The sequence below is a fragment of the Ahaetulla prasina genome, chromosome 3 (assembly GCF_028640845.1).
Source record: "Ahaetulla prasina isolate Xishuangbanna chromosome 3, ASM2864084v1, whole genome shotgun sequence".
Lineage (NCBI taxonomy): Eukaryota > Metazoa > Chordata > Lepidosauria > Squamata > Colubridae > Ahaetulla > Ahaetulla prasina.
In genome coordinates, this window is record NC_080541.1 from 146,166,713 (window position 1) to 146,186,229 (window position 19,517).

The 19,517-nt window shown below is 40.4% G+C and overlaps 1 protein-coding gene across 1 annotated transcript in view; it reads left to right on the forward strand.

Annotated features, from left to right (window-relative positions):
• The first annotated feature begins 3,838 nt into the window (after window positions 1–3,838).
• The window catches only part of SNX7 (sorting nexin 7), a 64,269-nt gene continuing 48,590 nt past the window's right edge, over window positions 3,839–19,517 (forward strand). Inside the window, exon 1 of the mRNA XM_058175870.1 lies at window positions 3,839–4,092. Coding sequence (XP_058031853.1) covers window positions 3,904–4,092 — 189 coding nt within the window. The 5' untranslated portion in view covers window positions 3,839–3,903. The remainder of the gene's footprint in view (window positions 4,093–19,517) is intronic.

Sequence of the window (19,517 nt, forward strand, 5' to 3'; positions counted from 1 at the left end):
GCAAAAACTGATCACATGACCCCAGGACACTGTAGCCCTCATAAATATGAGTCAGTTGCCAAGTGTTTGATTTTTGGTCATGTGACCATGGGGATGCTGCAATGATTTTAAGTGTGAAAACTGGTCCCAAGTCACTTTTCAGTGTCGTCTTTGAATGGTCACTAAAGGAACTGTTGTTAAGTCAAGGTCTCCCTGTACCACAATACTCTCCCTGTACCACAATACTCTTGCTCCACACCTAAGTTCCCTTGGTATGGCGAGCAAAACTGCACCAGTTCAAATGACCTCAGCCTGCCAACATCATTTTCAAGGGATTACTCTGAATTGCTCTCCAAGCCACAGAGCGAGTGCAAGTTTTGGATTACTGCAATGCTCTCTACATGGGGCTCCCCTTGAAGGGCATCGGAGGCTACAGTTAGTCCAGAATGCGGCTACGCGGGTGATAGATGGAGCCCCTCGTGGCTCCCGCATAACACCCATCCTGCGCAGACTGCACTGGCTACCTGTGGCCTTCCGGGTGCGCTTCAAGGTTTTGGTGACCACCTTTAAAGCGCTCCATGGCATTGGGCCGGGTTATTTACGGGACCGCCTACTGCTACCGAATACCTCTCACCGACCCATGCGCTCTCATAGAGAGGGTCTCCTCAGGGTGCCGTCAGCGAGGCAATGTCGTCTGGCGATGCCCAGGGGAAGGGCCTTCTCTGTGGGGGCTCCCACCCTCTGGAACGAACTACCCCCCGGACTTCGTCAGCTTCCGGACCGTCGGACCTTCCGCCGCAGGCTTAAAACATACTTATTTAATTGTGCAGGACTGAGCTAGATTTTAAATTTATGGTTTTAATTGGGTTTTATTTTTATATTTTAATTAACGGGCTTTTAGAATAAGTTTTTTAATTGCTTTTATATTGTATTTATGTGTTTTTTAAGTGCCTGTGAACCGCCCTGAGTCCTTCGGGAGATAGGGCGGTATATAAATATGATTAAATAAATAAATAAATAAATAAATAAAAGTTGTCCTCAAGTTATGACCACAATTGAACCCAAAATTTCTATTGTTAAGCAAAACATTTGTTAAGTGAGTTTGCCTCATTTTATGGCTCTTGCCACAGTTGTTCACTGAATTGTTAATCAAACTGAAGTTAAGTGAATCTGAGTTCCCCACTGACTTTACTTATCAGGAGGTCGTAAAAGGGGATCACATGACCCTGGGATACTGTCATCAATGTGAGTCAACTGCCAAGCACCTGAATTTTGATCACATGACTATGAGGATGCCAGTAGGGTCATAAATGTGGAAACTGGTCACCAGTCTCTTTTTTCAGTGCTGTTGTAACTTTGAATGGTCACTAAATGAACTACTGTAAGTCCCTGTACCAAAATATTCTCACTCTACACCTAAGCATGGAAACCCCCAAAATCCCCAGTTAGCTTATATTGGTATGGCGAGTAAAGTTGCACCTGTTCAAATATCCTCAGCCTACAAGCATCACTTCCATGGGATTATGCTGAATTGCTCTTCAGGGCAGAGGGGGTACAGATAGTCCTCGACTTACAACAGTTCACTTAGTGAGTATCCAAAATGACAATGGCACTGAAAAAAGCGACCTATGGCCATTTTTCACACGTATGATGACCGTTGCAGCATCCGCAATGATTTACACTGGGATGCTTGACAACTGATTCACATTTACGACGGTGGCAGCATGAGTCGTATGATGCCCTTTTGTGACCTTCTGAGAAGCAAAGTCAACGGGGAAATCAGATTCACTTAACAACCCTGTTACTAATCTAAGAGCTGCAGTGATTCAGTTAAGAAATGTGACAAGATCTAAAATGGACAGCTAACATCAAAAACATCATCAAAAAAGGACAACAAAGAATGTTCTTTCTGCGCCAACTCAAAAACCTCAAACTGCCCAAGGAGCTGCTGATCCAGTTCTACAGAGGAATTATTGAGTCTGTCATTTGCACCTCTGTAACTGTCTGGTTCGGTTCTGCAACCCAACAAGACAGACACAGACTTCAGAGAATAATTAGAACTTCAGAAAAAATAATTGCTACCAACCTGCCTTCCATTGAGGACTGTATACTGCACGAATCAGAGGCCTGTGAAAATATTTACAGATCCCTCACATCCTGGACATAAACTGTTTAAACTCCTACTCGCAAAACGGCACTATAGAGCACTGCACACCAGAACTAGACAAGACATCACTCTGCTAAAAAAATAATTCCCTCAACACTGTCAAACTATTTACTAAATCTACACTACTATTAATCTTCTCATCGTTTCCATCACCCATCTCCTTCCACTTATGACTGTAACTTTGTTGCTTGTATCCTTACGATTTATACTGATATTGTTTCCTGATTATTTGTAGCCTATGACTATCATTAAGTGTTGTATCATTAAGTGTTAAATTTGTACCCTTTGACTATCATTAAATGTTGTAAGTGTTGTACCTTGATGAAGGTATCTTTTCTTTTATGTACACTGAGAGCATATGCACCAAAACAAATTCCTTGTGTGTCCAATCACACTTGGCCAATAAAAATTCTATTCTACTCTATTAACGTTGCAAAGGTTCAAAAAAAGAAAAATTGTAAAATGGGGCAAAGCTCACTTGACAAATTTCTCACAACATAAATTTGGGGCTCAATTGTGGCCGCAAGTTGAGGACTACCTGTATTTCCAAATGCCTCCCCATCCCCCTACACACCTACGCACCTGTTGCAAGGCTTGTCCCAGGGAGGAACTGAGGCAACCTTTGTAGCAGAGGGCTGTTGTGTGTGGGGGGAGCGGCATCTGCTCCCCGCCCTGTCTCCTGCCTTTCATGAAGAATAGAATAGAAATTTTTTATTGGCCAAGTGCGATTGGACACACAAGGAATTTGTCTTGGTGCATATGCTCTCAGTGTACTGTTGGAAGAAATATCCATCTGGGTTCAGTTCCAAGTGGGGACAAAGACACTGGAAACATGGAGACTGCTTGGAAAGATGGTTTAATGGTGGTCAGGATCACATGGCTTGAGTTCCTGAACAGAAAAAAAGGCTGAGATCCTGTGCACTCCCTGGCTTTATGCTTTCTCTGAGCTTTGAATTTCCTGGGGCACAAGAAGAGTACCTTGATTGGTTGTCAGACTCCCAGGGGGTGGGGGTCTTAGCTAACATTGTAGGTTGTCCCTCAAGCTTGCCTGAGCCTTGCCATGTGGTGAGTTTCTGTTCTATTGTGTTGCAAATGATGGTCATTGACAAAGGTGGGGGGATTGAGTGAGCTTGGCTGAAGCCTTAATTGCCCATTGACAAAGGTGGGGAGAATGAGTTTCTACCTCTGACCCATTGACAAAGGTGGGGTGTGTGTGTGGCAGGATGTTGCAGGGAGCTGCTTTGTCTTTAAAACATGTTTCTCCATTTCTCATCCAGGGAAATATATTCTGCCTTTTAAATATTTTCTAAAATATTTCATTCTTCCAGGAGTCGGGTGGTTGCTAACTTCCTACAGCACATAAAAGAAAAGATACCTTCATCAAGGTAGAACACTTAATGATAGTCATAGGGTACAAATTTAACACTTAATGATGCAACACTTAATGACAGTAATAGGCTACAATTAAGCAATCAGGAAACAATCAATTTTCCCAGGATGGAGATGGAGAAGGGAGCAAACAGCGATATTAAAACTAGGCGCCAAAACTAAGGCCGAGCTCGGTAAGGATTCCGCGCGGACACCCCGCTCGCCGCCTTTCCTCCGTCCCTCTCCGCCCCTGCGCAGTGCGAGCAAAGGGGCGGCCGAGAGCTCCGCCGACCAATTACCGCGCCGAGAGGAGGAGCGCAAACCTAGGGAATCGTCCGCCTCCCGAGCAGGGCGCCTCGCACATAGAGACGTACACAAGCCGGGGAAGGATGGAGGGCGAGCGGGGCGCGTCGCAGTCACCGCGGCCTGTCTCCTCCCCTCCCCCTGGCGGCGAGGCCACGGCAGCCCGAGCCGAGCCGCCAGCGCCCCTCGCGGACTCAGCGCGGCCGCTCCTGCCTCCCTCCTCCCCGGAGCTGCTGGAGTTCGACGACGACGAGGACCTGGAAGTGTTCAGCAAGGTACAGGCGCACGGGGGAGCCTCTGCCGGCTGCTCCCGGAGAGCCCGCCGGCCCTCCGATTTCCCCGTGGGGCGCTGTGGGGGGGGGTATAAGGGCAGGTTCCCTTCGCCGCCTTCCCTGAATTCACACGAACCCCGGGAGACACGGGAGTGTCCTGCGGCTTGTCGAAAGTCCGTCCTTTACCACCACCACCCCCGCGTCCGTGCCCCGCCCTTTACTGTGGAGTTGAGCTAAACTTGCTTGTCCCGCTTGTGGCGGCCACCTCCAAGGCTAAGAAAGAGAAAGAACTTAGCGGGGCCAGAAGTTTGCAAAACACGGTCTGCCCTAAACAAGCTTTTGGAGGAAACCACCTTCGACTGAGTTAGCAAGCAGGAGGATGGGATAGACTAGAGTGGACAGCCGAGCCCTGGCGTTGGGTTTTTGGTATAAGAGCACCAGTGTGCCTACGGTCCCTGTCCTAATGTTCCTTTTAATTGTATTCATTTTATGTATTCAATTCATATATATACTTACATATATTATCTAATACGTTCTGAAAAGAAAGAAAGAAAGAAAGAAAGAAAGAAAGAAAGAAAGAAAGAAAGAAAGAAAGGCTTCCAAGTTGCCCAGAAGAAGCAGGACAAGTTGGAAGGGATTTGGGATAAGGGAGTGTCCTCTTTTAAGAATGGCCTTCCCCTTTCAGGATAGCAATAGCACTTAGACTTATCCCAAAGGTGTTTTATCAGGCGGCAACTGGACTTACTTATGTTTTTTTTTTCTTTGAAGACGTTTCACTTTCATCCAAAAAGCTTCTTCAGCTCTGACAAGATGGTGGGGGATGGAAGGATTTATATTCCTTGCAGGCAGATGGTCATTTGCATCCTTTTAGAGGGTCCTTGAAGCACTTAGAGGTTTATCTGTGTCCTCAGGATCACCTGAGTGGTGCTCCTGGTTCCTGTAGTCTGCCATTTTTTCTTCTGGAAATCCATTCCTACTCCCACGCTATTCAAAGGGTGTTCATACCAAGTCCAGTTGCCTCCTGATAAGGCACCTTTGGGTCAACCGTGACCTGAATGACTAAGAATTTATACAGGCACTTAGACTTATATGCCACTTCACAGTGCTTTACAGCCTTCTCTAAGCGGTTTACAGAGTCAACATATTACCCCCAACAATCTGGCTCCTCGTTTTACCAACTTCAGAAGGGTGGAAGCCCTGAGTCAACCTTGAGCGTCTCAGAATCGAACTCCTGGAGTGAGCACTGAGTTAGCCTGCAGTACTATATTCTAATACTATATTCTAACCACTGCCATCACGGCTCTTATCTGTTTCTGCCCGATATTGTTTCTGCAGCTCACAAAAAATTAAGATTCCCAAAAAGTTTTCCATAAGGTAAAGGCATTCTGTCAGATTACACTTCCCATTGTTCCCAACAAGTACTATCATTTTGGCCGGGGATAATGGAGATGGGAATTCACCACATGTAAAAGACAGCAAGCTGCATTTCAGTGATAGAATAGAATTTTATTGGCCAAGTGTGATTGGACACACAAGGAATTTGTCTTGGTGCATATGCTCTCAGTGTACATAAAAGAAAAGATACGTTCATCAAGGTACAACATTTACAACACAATTGATGGTCAATATATCAATATAAATCATAAGGATTGCCAGCAACAAAGTGATCCAAGCTAAAGGATGATTTCTGCCAAAGGCCTGCTGTGGGTATTGGCCTCGTTTCATGTATTTGCAGGCTGCAGTGGAATTAAATATTTGGGCCACACTCTGCATAGCCACTGTAGTATCTTGGTGCTGTGTTTCCATGCTTGGCAGATTAGAGAGAGGGCCTGGGGATGAAGTAGGCTGGGTTCATGGGTTGAGCTGAGCGTTTAGAGACTGTTACTGGAGGTGGCTAATGTCCCTTCTTGCTTTTTTTTTGAGAACAGGATTACCTTTGTAATGAGGCACAGTATAATAGGGAGAGAGAGAGGGAGAGATTTGAGTCTTGCCTTTGGCTTTGTAGTTCTGGCACTCCTCAGGGATTTGATTCGGATTTGTCCTTCACTATTGCTACTGTGCCAGAAAAGACAGGCTCCACAAATCACTATTTTGTCATATTGTCAACACATAATTTGTGGTCAACACTGGCCATTCTTCCATGCACAGAGAATACAGCACGGAACAAATATCTGACATTGCAAGAATCTTTGTTGTAGGACAACAAAAGAGGAGTAGGCATTGTTTTGAAATGAAAGTTGACATAACAAAAAATTGCCTTCTCTGCTTCCCTCGTATTGTGCTGAGCTTTAGGAGAAATGGAAGTATTCTCTAGCCGATTTTGCCTGTTCTAAAGCCCAGGTCAATGACATCAAATTTGCTTTTCCTCCTGCTAACAGAACATTTGCAAGATATCCTGACTATGAACCATTGCCAGGACTGGCAAGTAGCATTGAGGAGAATTAAAGGAGGTTTGCCTTTGCCAAGATTGCTGGAGCTTTTGCCTCCATCCTACTTTTTATAGGGTATATCTCAGAAACTTTGAAGCCACTCATCCATACAGCTAATCATGTATTGAAATGGACCTAGCAATTCTCAAAAGTTTTCTAATGAGAAAGAGGTCCCTGTTTTTCTATCTTGAGTGCTTCAGAATTTCTTTCAGATTTCTCTTTATGGTGGTTTTAAACTTTATACTTGGAGTAGGGAATGGGGTTGCTATATCATTGTTTTGTCATATATTTCCCCCCCCAAGCCTTTCTGATTGGCTTTCATTTCCAACCTGAGAGAAGGGAAGGGGGTTCCCAGAAAGAGTCCTTTTATAATGCTTTCCCTTGGGATTTAATGAAAGGTTTGGAAACAAGGAAGGGTGCAGACATCTGAAGAGATAATTGTATCATGAAAACAGGACTTTCACAAACACTCCTTGGCTATCTAGTCATCGGATAGGTGCAGGTATAACATGTATCTTTGAATTTTCTTCTCGTCTGAAATAATTTCAAAAGCAAATTCTTTTTTATCAGATTGACTGAGAATTATTTGGACGAAAATCAGGACTTGGGGATTCACTCGGATTCATTCATTTATTTATTTTTGTGTATTGCACTAGTTATATTACTTGGAAGGAGAAAGCCTGTATGGCCAATTTAGTTTCTCTCTTTCTCTCAAGGTAGTTAGCATACTGCAGCTGATTATTAGGAGATCAAAGACATCAGTGAAAGGTCATAATTGGAACTGCAAAGTTGCCCGCAACTTAAATAACTCTCTGGTTCTACTACTACATTTTCTCTCTGCTACCAAAAAGAATTGGCTGCCAATGCACAGAAATCTTCTCTGCTGTTTTCTCATAAATCATCTCCTTATCCGTTGAAAAATCAAGCAAGTTGATACAGGTGCTTTCTGTATGGCTGATGCATTTCATTAGCAGAAGTGTGAAAAACTAGTCAAACAAGTGAAACGAATGTTGTTGTCTGTATCTGGGGTTGAATTCTGGGAGTTGTGTCTTGGCCATAGGTCTTCAAAAATTTTGTCATGATAAGTTGTGCACTTTATACCCATACAGCCTCTCTCAGGGTTGTGCAAAGCAGATACACTCAGTATGGCTGTCCATCCTGCATCTCTTGAGAATGTCAAGGATGAGCAGATCCGATGTTACAAACCTTCAGAAGATTCATTGTCAACCTTTTGCCCACTTGCAGGGAGGAAAAACAGCATTATGGTTGATTATGTACAGGTGCCATTCAGTTTGTGTCAGCTTTTCATGACCACATACATAGATTTTCTCCATGACAATATCTCTTTAACCTGGTCTTTTGGGTCTTCCAATGTTGCATCTATTACCTCTGTAATTGAGTCTATCCACCTTGCTGCTTGTCATTATCCTTTTTCTCTTTCTTTCAACTTTCCCAAAATTAAAGCCTTCTGTAGAGAAGTTACCGCACTTCTCATGTATGTTTTAGGGTAGTAATAAAAAGGCCACATCACATCACAAGATACAGGGTGGAAAACCTGAGGAAATGGGGATCAAATGCCTGAAGAAAATATTTTATATATTTGCCAAAAGGCCATCAGAGGTGCAGTGAATTGACTTCTCTCAAGTATATTTGCAATAGAGAGAAAGCCTTTGCCTCCATCCTAGTGACTTGCAATATAGATGTCAGGAGGATTCAAAAAAATTCTTCAAAACGGATAGATTGATTAGTTCAAAGAAGCCAAGAAGATGTTAAGTCTTGGGCTAAGATATTGTTTCTTTAAGCATTTTTTTCCAATAAATGTGATCCCAAATATTGCTTTTTTCTTCTTGATTTAGCACAATGCTATTAAACCACACATTTATTTATTCCTTCAGTCCATTAAGCCAAAACCTGTGACGTAGCATGATGTATGAACTTGGTCAATGTCAAAGAAGTAATGTGTGGTTTGACAGAAAAATAGGAAATAATGAGACAGTAGTGAAGGCCTTGGAAGTAGAGTCTAATAACTATAACCAAAGCCAGAGTTGTATGGTACAACTAACTTGAAGAAAGGCAAATACTAAAAATTAGACATATTTCTGATGCAAGAAGGTCTATATATAACTGGGATAATGAATCCGTAATTCTCTAGATCTAACTAAATTGCAACTCACAGGAGCCATAGCCAGCAGGACAATTGCAAATAATGGTGGGAGCTGTAGGTCAGCAATATCTAGAAAACCACAAGTCACTGATACAGAGCGTGTAATCTATCAGAAACCCTGATTGGGTGTGTGAGGATTTAGTGATCAGATGGTAATAATCTTTAAATGCATCAAATACGAATTATTTCCATGATAGATCTATAATGTGAAAACTTTTCTATGCTATAACATTGTTTTGATGACTGGTTTGAAGTTAGATGTTCATCAGGGCAAATACTAAACCCTAATGTGGTTTCCTAAAAAATTAAGGGAAATAACATTCATAGAGTAGCTGTACAAGACAACAGACATTTTTCATTCTTGAAACACTGTGCTCAGTTATGTGTATGGCAGAAATTTATGGAACGAAAAATCTAAACGTCAGCATTTTAGAGATAAGTACTAGATTTGCCATTGAATATGAGCCTAAAAGACATTAATGAATCTTTTATGATTTGTACATTTCCTAATGTTTAAAAATAAACTCAGTTAATCAGGAAATATTTCCGTTCCGTGTACAGGATCATCTTCATTTTTTCCTCCATTTTCCTCTAGTAAACACTAAAAGTGAATATTTTTATACTTGGGTGTAGTATATGTAAGGTTGTTTAACCTTAGATATTTGTCAAATGTTTCTTGATTGGACTTTGGCAAGACGAGTGGGATAACATTTATTTATTTATTTATTTATTTATTATTTGTCAACAAGAACAAGGAAACAAGTAACAGTATAGACATAGACATGGACACGTGAAAAAATTGGCACAAAAAAAAGGATATAAATTGGCAAAACATAGCCATAAACACACAGAAGGATTACATATAATTGGGAACACTGGTGCGCTTATGCACACTCCCTTAGGAACCTCTTAAGAAACATGAAAGGTCCACAGTAGACAGTTTAAGGTAAAAGGTATGAGGATTAGAGAGACCAAAAACAGGATCAGGTAGAGTGTTCCAGACATTTATTACTCTTATTGCAGAAGTCATATTTCCTACAATTAAGATTAGAGCAAATTACATTGAGTTTAAATCTATTGATAACCCTTGTGTCATTATGTTGAAATTAAAGTACTCATTTACAGGTAGAATGTTTTGGGAAATAATCTTATGAACTAAGCATAGGTCAGAATGGAGACGATGTGGTTTGAGACTATCTAGACCTAAAATTTCAAGCCTGGTCGTGTAGGGAATTTTATTTAGAGCAGAAGATTTAAGTACTCTTCTAGTAAAATATCCCTGGACCCTTTCCAATATAATGATGTCTGAAATACAGTGAGTGTTCCAGGCAGGTGAGCAGTATTCAAGTATAAGTCTGGCAAAGGTTTTATATGCCCTAGTTTGGAGTGTAGCACTACCAGAGAGAAACCTTCGTAAAATAAGATTTACAACTCTTAATGCCTTTTTTGCAATAATGTTACAGTGAGCTCTGGGACTTGGATCTTTTGAAAGTATCTTTTGATCTTATTATTATCTGAAAAAGATGGGTTGGTGCGAAGGGATAACCTGACCTATTCTCCCTTTCTTATTCTCTTTTCCATTGCCAACTTCTCATCACCTTACCCAAATTTATTACTATTTCCAACCCAGTGGGAATTTATTACTATTCCCAGTGCATAAATGTTGATGATGTCAACACCTAGGTATCTATTAAGCGATGGGAAAATGGAAAAAGAAGTGTCAAGTTGAAACTGCAATGGATTTAAGAGGGAACTATATTCTCATGTTGACACAGGGCGATCAATTGCTTAAAGTGACCTTTTTCTAATATGTAGTAAAGATCTTTATCTAGCCGGACTTCTGCCAAGTTTGAATTGAGGACACTCAAATAACATGCTGAAGTACAAATTACCCAGTCTCACTTTCACTTAAACCTATTGTAGTGTGTTATACAAAATGATCCTGGAGACTTGGAGGGGATCACTATATCTCAAATATATTTATATGGCTTGAAAAGATAGATAGCATAGTTCCATTAATTATTATTTTTTTGCAATATTGGCCTAAAGGACACTAAAATTCAAAATAACTGGGGATGAACATATTGCATCTGCAGTAAAATTACCTATATTATTAATGTGCATAAGAAACTATTAATGAATGTTTGTTACATTTATATGCTGCCCACTTTACTGATAAAGTGACTGCATCGTTGCTTAATGTTGCTTAAGATGGGTGGCTATATAAATGTTTATAATAAATCATCTTTTCTATTTATGAATCACACTATGGGAACCAGTAAAATGTGAATCCAGTAACTCGAGGAACTCGAAAATTAATATTTAGCAAGAGGTGGAATCTGCTCAAACAGCCATGAAAGCCAGAGATCCCTTCCTAAAACCCCATTTTGGATTGGTGCTTTTTGGAATCTGTCTTCCTTTGGAAACAGATTGATCTATAAAAACTGTAGATATTAAGCAAAATGAAGATTTTGTTTAAATATTGCAGGATGTAGTATTAAATCGCGGATAGCTGTGGCGAATCTGTTTTTCTCTTTTCATAAAGTTTGTTTAGAAAAAAGTGCAAACACCTCCTAAAAACTATCTAATCACCAGTCTGGGAGAAGGTTATTGAATGCAGAAGGTTCTGTTACTGATTGTTTGGGATTATTGTTTCATGCTCCTTCAGGAAGGAAAAAAATGTGAAAGTCAGGTGTGATTTCTGACGACTATAGAAACACATCCACAATGTTTTCTTGGCAACAGTATGGAGGTGATTTGCAATTCCCTTCTTTGGGTTTGCTTTTTTTTTTAAAAAAAAATTCTCAGTCTTTCTTACAGTCCAAGGGTTTTTCCTAACCACTCACTAACCAGATTCCATCTTGCAGAGTTTTCTGAGATCAGTCATGGCCAGGTAGACCCAGGCACCTGCTATGACCGATTCAGAAAAGCAAAATACTACTAATAATCCCAATAACAATTTTTATCCACTATTTGCCCCCTAAAATTTCTTTTTTGGTTACAGATATAGAAACAAAGCACCATCTAGCATTATGAAAAACGGCATTGAGACCTCTGAGGATTTGGTAGAAAAAGGAAGTTATGAACAAGGGAAAAATCAATCACAAATATTCTCCTCTCCATTTTCTGATATTCTGTTTAATTTCAGGAATGATTTTATTTTATAGGTAGTGAACAATGAGTCCTGGAATGAGGCATTTAATTTTTTTTTTCTCATAGAGACAATAGAGAGGGGAAAGTAAATGCTTCAGCTTGTAATGATTTATGCAGACATTTGGAATTCATATATTAAATCATTGCAGTCCACAATTCGCCTTCTTTTAGGGCTTTTCAGCTTATTTTACAGTTAAGCACCTTCACTTTCTCAGATCAGTTTGTCAGCTTTCCAATCAACTGAGTGTTTAGTTTCAAGCCTTTGTGAACACAGCTTGCTAACTAACTCCAAAAATTTTAGACAACAAAGCCTTGAAATACCGCTTCAGATGCTTGTGTCGCTTATTTTAAAGACAGGGCTTGTATCGCTTACTGTTGTCTCTGAATTTTGCAAACATTAATAGAAGTGTTCCTGCAAAATCAATATTAATAGGAAGGAAATTCCCTTGTTGTCATACTGCTCCATGTATTCATCTGCAAAGTTTGCTGCCTAACCAAAACATTATTTTCTTAGCACACAAATACCTGGAAACAAATTGACTTCATATATCATTCCTTGCTGCTTGCTCAGTGGAAATAAAATAGCTCTCTAAGTAGTGAAAAATGAGAATCTTAAAACTGTCAAGTTTAATAATCCAGATTATTACTCAAAATATAAACTCGAAGTACATACATTTTAGAAAATGCTTGGCTGTCTGGCGTAAAGATGCCCCTGGAGCACAAAAACTTTGAATGGAGCCTTAGAAGATGATAACGTGGAACGTATCATGTTCCTGTCGTGCATGAAAGTTGGGACTCATATTCTTAGATTCTTTCTGTACTGTATCTAAGGAAAAAAATACATTTCTAGTTGCATCAGGTTATCTTCTTTGAAATCAGTTCAAGGTAATTAGCACAATGACCTCCTGGGAGCTAGTGTCGTGTAGTGTAGTCAAGGCGTATGGGTTATAAGAAGATCAGGTCCCAGTTCATGCCTCTTAAGACAATCCACATTCTTTCAGTCTTAATCATCTGCAAGATATGAAAATACAATAACATGTCAACAATAGCAATAGCACTTAGACTTATATACTGCTTTATAGTTCTTTATAGCCCTCCCTAAGTGGTTTAGAGAGTTGGAATATTGTCCCCAACAATCTGGGTCCTCATTTTACCAACCTGGGAAGGATGAAAGGCTGAGTCAATCTTGAACCAGTGAGAATCAAACTGCTGGCAGTAGGCAGCATTTGCCTGCAATACTGCATTTTAACCACTGCGCCACCATGGCTTGACACTCACGGCTGTGTAAGTGTGGCTTGAGATAAAGTTGTGTAAATAATAATGATGTTGGTAAACAATAGTCCTGAAAAAGGCGGTGGTGAGGCCCCTCCTCAAGAAGCCCTCCCTGGATCCAGCTGTTTTGATAAACTACTGTCCTGTCTCCAACCTTCGCTTTGTGGCGAAGGTTGTTGAGAGTGTGGTGGCACGACAGTTACCCTGGTACCTGGATGAAACTGTCCTATTATTATTATTATTATTATTATTATTATTATTATTATTATTATTATTATTAGTCAAGTGTGATCTAGACAGATTCAGTGTTATTGGTGTTCAGGAAATAATTACATAAGTCTACTATGGATTCTGAATTAATTTAAGGAAGGTCCTGGAAACAGTGTTTCTCCAGAAAGTTATAAGGTCCTGCCAGACAGTTCAGGATGCTGCTTTCAGAGCTGCTAAAAGAAGAACTTGTCCCAATTGCGATTTTAGAACAACAAAGACCATGATTCCTCATTTCTCCCTCCAGCATTTCCCTCCTAATGTTTGCCCCACATACAGCCTTCTACCATATTTTTCGGCGTATAAGACGCACCGGAGTATAAGACGCACCTTCATTTTTGGGGAGGAAAATAAGAAAAAGGCTGATTGGCAGGTGGATCGGCCTCCAGCTGTTTCCAGAGGTGAATTTTAAGTTCCTTGGTTGTGAGCTCTGTGCCTTGCTTTTTTTTTTTTTTTTTTTTTGCTTTTTTTCCTGCCTCCAAAACAGCTTCAGAAAAAAAGCCTCTGAAGCTCTGTTTGGGAGCTTCTTTTCTGAAGCTTTGTTTCTGATGCTTTTTTCAGCCTCTGAAACATCCATTTGAGAAGCTGGATGGGGCTACATTCGAAGTATAAGATGCACCCAGATTTTCACCTTCTTTTTTGGGGGGGAAAGGTGCATCTTATACTCTGAAAAATACAATAAATATTATCCTCAGATGGTGCTGAATACTGAATTTGTAAAGCCAAGAGATCAATAACACTGATTGCAAAATAACCATTCTGTTCTGCAGGACACCAGAGTCAGGCAGGGATATCCAGTTAGGAAAAGGGCCCCGGATATATTAGTAGCGACAGGGAATAAAATTTATATTAAAAACCTCGCAAGGATGACCTTTCTACTCAGTTCTTTCTGTTTGCCTCACTGATTGCTGGGTTTTAGTGGAATAGTGATACATGTAGCAAAATATTATCTAATGTCAGAGCCCTGAGTCATTCCTTCTATTAATCAAACCAGTAAGCAACTTCTTTTCAATTGCTTTTCTTTGGCGCCTGTTTTGATAATGATGAAGAATTTGGAAAACTTAAGATCATGAGCTTTCTGGAATTGCTTTTATTTAGCCACAAAGGGGAGTGGGGAGTATTAACCCAATCCAATCATTGGCCCAGTAGTGGGTTTCAATTTCGTTCGCTACTGGTTCTGCCCATGCACAGAGACATCCGGGTGGGCGGGCGGAACCTCCCGCTGCCACTACCGGTGTGCCCGATCTGGGGCAAACCGGTAGCAACCCACCAAGCCCAACCCTCACTCCAACTCTTTTTTATTTTGTTGTGTCTCCTTTTCTTTAACATTGGTCATGTATTTGGTCTCCTATTTTTTTCAGGTAGGACCATCTGATCTAGCAATACTTTTGACCCTGTTGCTCCCCCCCCCCCACCTCTTCTTTTTATCTCCACGCATATCTGAAGTCACTCAGAAGAAATGCAGAAGGGACAGCCAGCTCTGATATTTCCTTTCTTTTGCCAGCTTTTGGTTGATCCCAGAAACATATTCGTGTCATCTGAATCCACGTATAGTTCACCCCACGAAGAAGACTTGAACCAGCTGGTATCTTCCTCAAACAAGAATCATCCACTGAGTTGGATTTGCAGTGCTGCTCTCATTAGATTGCTATATTTTACAGGAGTGTACTTTTTCTTCCTATTGTACTTTTTCTTCCTAGACGTTGGAAACCCTGTTTCCTGTTTTCCTAGACCCTGTTTTCCTAGGTGTTATTTACTGATCTGGATTTTCCTGGTCAGAATCGGAGGATTGATTTATTACCTTGCAATCTTTAAACTAGTCTTGATCCCCAACTCTAAGAGAACTGGTATTTCAGGAGCCAAGGAGCACCCTGCCCAAACCCAATTAAACAGCATTGACAAAACAGTTACTAATAAGGAGTGTCTATTTTTCTTTCCATACCAACTATTCAAGGATCCATGTAACCCTGATCTTCATGAACTCAGTGAACAAGTTGCAGATAAATTCTTTTCTCGCTGCATTCTCTTTTCAACGCAGAGATGTGCTATTTTTATTCCCAAGTGAATTGGTATCTGTGCAAAAGATAAACTTTGACTGCTGTTGAACCTTAACTAGTGGGACCCATATAACACATTTCCTGCCCTCTTTCCAGTGGCAAACAGCCTCCAAAATGGTGGCTTTCCTTGTGATGAAAACAGTCTTTCTGATTTACTTCGTGTATCTCTTATAGCTAAACACTGTGTAGAACAGTTTACTTCGTGATGTAAACGTGCCCTATACCCCCCGCTGGTCTCTGGGCTCCTTGCGTTTCTCTCAGTGAATTGCCTAATATGCTAAATGCATTGCACCACTATTACCGTATATACTCGAATATAAGCCGATCCGAGTATAAGCCGAGGTCCCCAATTTTACCCCAAAAACTGGGGTAAACTGGGGACTCGAGTATAAGCCGAGGGTGGGAAATGAGGCACCTACCGGTTGGGGAAACCCTCCCTCCCTCAGCTGAGAAGGCTGGCGGCTCCCCCGCCCCGCCCTCTCACTGCACCGGCAGGGCTTCCCCGCGCTGTCCGGTAAAATGTGAAAAAAAGAAAAGAAAAAAAAACTCGAGTATAAGCCGTATATACTCGAGTATAAGCCGAGGGGCTTAAAAAAAAAAACTCGAGTATAAGCCGTATAGACCCGAGTATAAGCCGAGGGGACGTTTTTCAGCACAAAAAACGTGCTGAAAAACTCGGCTTATACTCGAGTATATACGGTACTTATTTGAGTGCTTTGAATGTTAGCTTTAAATAACCTTCCCCATAAATTGTCAACTGCTCATTATCTGTTGCCTTTAAAGCAAAGTCTCAAAAAATAGTTAATAGGTTATATTGATTAGTTATTCATTACAGTTTGTTTTTTGCTTCTGGAACACAAACCTGTAATGTAAAGGTTCTGACAGAATTGGCGCTGAAGAGAAAGAGCTAATTTTTGTACTAGCTGACTGAAGTGAGAAGGGACGGGTTACTTAGCTACAAAAAAAAATAATCCTTGAGGTAACCTATCCATGACTTTGTTTTCCAGGTTGTGCAGTAGATTTTTTTTATAGAGATATATGAGTTTAACTGTGACGAATAACTAATAGGAGAAAATGTTTTAAATTACTATTGAAATCACTCTGTCAAGCATGAATAGCCAGGATCACATGTGAAGAGTCCAATTAGCTGGTTTATTGCTCAAGCCTAAACACAGGAATATTCTCAGCCAGACAGTTCGCACCCGGGTAAGACTAGTTAAGGTTCGACAGCAGTAAAGGGAGAATTGGGGTTTGCCCTCTTATGCCCATATTGGGATTCCAGACTAATTCCTTGTTTGACTCCATCTGTTGGCTCTGCCAATCTCTCTCCAACATATCCACAGCTTCAAGAAATGAAAATTAAACTAGGTTTGTCTGCAGGATTACAATCAGCAGTGGAAGACACATTGTGGAAGACACGGAGGGGGGGAAAAGGGAAAGTACAAACGAAAGCCAGTCGATAGGGAGAGAGAGAAAAAGCTAAAATGAATAGATGTGAAGTAAGGAGGTGCTCGAATATAATAAAAGAGAAAGGATTTCAGAAGGAAGGGCATTCATCAGGAACAAGCTGTAAGAGAAAGGGTCAGAAAACTTAACATAAGGTCAAAAAATGGAGAAAGAAGAAAATTGAACTTGACAGATCTGCACAGATTTCGTACCGTTACCTTTATTTTTTTCCTCCTTCAACTTCACTTCAAGTTTCTTATGCCTTTCCTTAAAAGTCTCTGTGGTTTTAGTAGACTAGATCTTGTCTTTTCCTTTTTGTCTTTCCTTTTAGTTTCTGTAGAGGAAAATTTCCAGTCTTCATAATAAAAAGTTTGTCTTCAATCTCCACAAACAGGAAAACAGTTATTCTGATCATGAAGGGGGGGGGGGGGAAGACCCACTACTCCAAAGGATAAAGTTATGTCTGAATGGATATTCTGTCTTTGAAGTGTTCCTTGGAAGAACAGTTGTGCCACAGCAAGAAAGTTCCTTGTGATCAGCTACATCTTATCCTTGACTTACGACCATATTAAAGAACAAAATTTGCCAAGCAAGATGGTGGTTAAGTGACTTTTTTGCCACAGTTCTTAAGCTAATCACTGTTAAATTAATCATGTGGTCATTAACCAAATCCAGCTTCTCCCTTTAATTTTGCTTGTCTGAAGCCTACTAGGAAAGGCTGCAGCTAGTATTCACATGACCCCGGGATGCTCTAACCATCATAAATATGAACCAATTGCCAAGTGCCCAAATAAGCATGAGAACTAATCATAAGTCACTTTTTTCCGCGCCATTGTAACTTTGAATGGTTGCTAAATGGATAGTTGTAAGTCAAGGATTGCCTGTAATGGTTGAACCAGTATCTTTTAGCAGAGCTATCTGATGCTGAAATATGAATTACAATAGTATCTGTTGTTGAACTGTTGGGTTGTTTTTAAAGAAATGCAGTATTTTACATAACATTTTTACCGGTATTGAGCTACCACAATATAGACATTCTTAGACAGATGCTGATAATCATTGGACTCATTTGGTTACACTTTGCACCAAATATTCTTTGAAAAACAATTCCCTTTGGAATGAGGAAAGTTAATCTATAATATTGTACATATTTTATAATGCCACCGATAGCCTCCCAGTGACCCGTGCGCTCCCACAGGGTGGGCCTTCTCAGGGTGCCGTCGACCAAACAATGTCGATTGGCGGCCCCCAGGGGGAGAGCCTTCTCTGTGGCGGCACCGGCCCTTTGGAATGAGCTGCCTCCGGGGTTGTGCCAACCCCCCGACCTCCGGACCTTCAAATGTGAACTTAAGACTTTATTATACCATCGTGCGGGACTGGCCTAAGGGTAATTTTAAATCGAAATTTTTAAATGGGTTTTACGTCGGTCTACGACCGTTTTAATTTGATTCGGCCTATTAAATATTTGGTTTTAATTCTGTTTTAAATTTGCTGTTTGTATTTTGTGTTTTTAAATATGGCTGTAAACCGCCCTGAGTCCTTCGGGAGAAGGGCGGTATAGAAATTAAATTATAAATAAATAAATAAAATAAAATAAAATGGGATTTTGAAGTAGAGCAAGCACCATTTTGATGAGAAAATGGTGCAAGAGGAATGAGCTAATGCATCACACTTCAAGATCAAAAAGCCTACAAATACAATATTTGAAAATTGGCTAGGTTAATTCCAAGTACTTCTTTAAATATCACATTTAAACATTTAACTCTGGGTTAAGCCTTATTATTATAGTGCAGGCTCATGAAAAATTGTGGCCTGGTTAAAATTAGTAAAGTCGATTAATTAAATTAATTCATAATAAAACTAAGAAAAATTTCCATGCTTGTTATTATAGTGTGGTTAAAGTGCTGATCTAGGAACCAAAAGGCCATGAGTTCTAATCCTGCCGTAGGCATGAAAAACTGACTGGATCACTTGGGGCCAGTCATTCTTTCTCAGCCCCAACCCTCACAGGGGGTTGTTGTGGGGAAAACAGGAAGAAGAAAGAGCATTGAATATGTTTGCTGCCTTAAGTTGCTTATAAACAATAATAGAGGCAGGATAAAAATCAAATAAATAAATGTGTTTTCATAGCACCAAATTGGAGACAGTGTTCCTGTGTTATGTACTTCTGCCCTGCAAGACTGAGTACAAACGAGGGCTTCTGTAGCAATTTGGTGATTTCCAGAAGCACCATTATTGTTTTTTGAGTTTTTTAATGATTTGTAATTATAATCTCCAAGGAAAAGATACATGCAACATTATCATTGTATAATTCAGTCAGCATTATATAAGAAAAAACGGATCTGCACGGCTCAATTCAGTGCCATACTACAAGGGAACTCTTGCTGCAAAGAAGAAGAAAACATGAGTGAATTTTGGAGGTCAGGGAAAGTTTTAGACCTCAATTCCAAGTGTATTTTCAAGACATAAGGGCTATTGTAGCTGATTGATTGATTGATTGATTGATTGATTGATTGCTATGTCTTCCCACCTATCTCTGGCTGATTTTTGAGACTCGAGCAGCCTGTTTTCCAGGCCAGAAAAGAAACGAACAGCTTGGCTGAGATCTTTTTGCCAACAAAGGGAAATGTTAGGGAACCT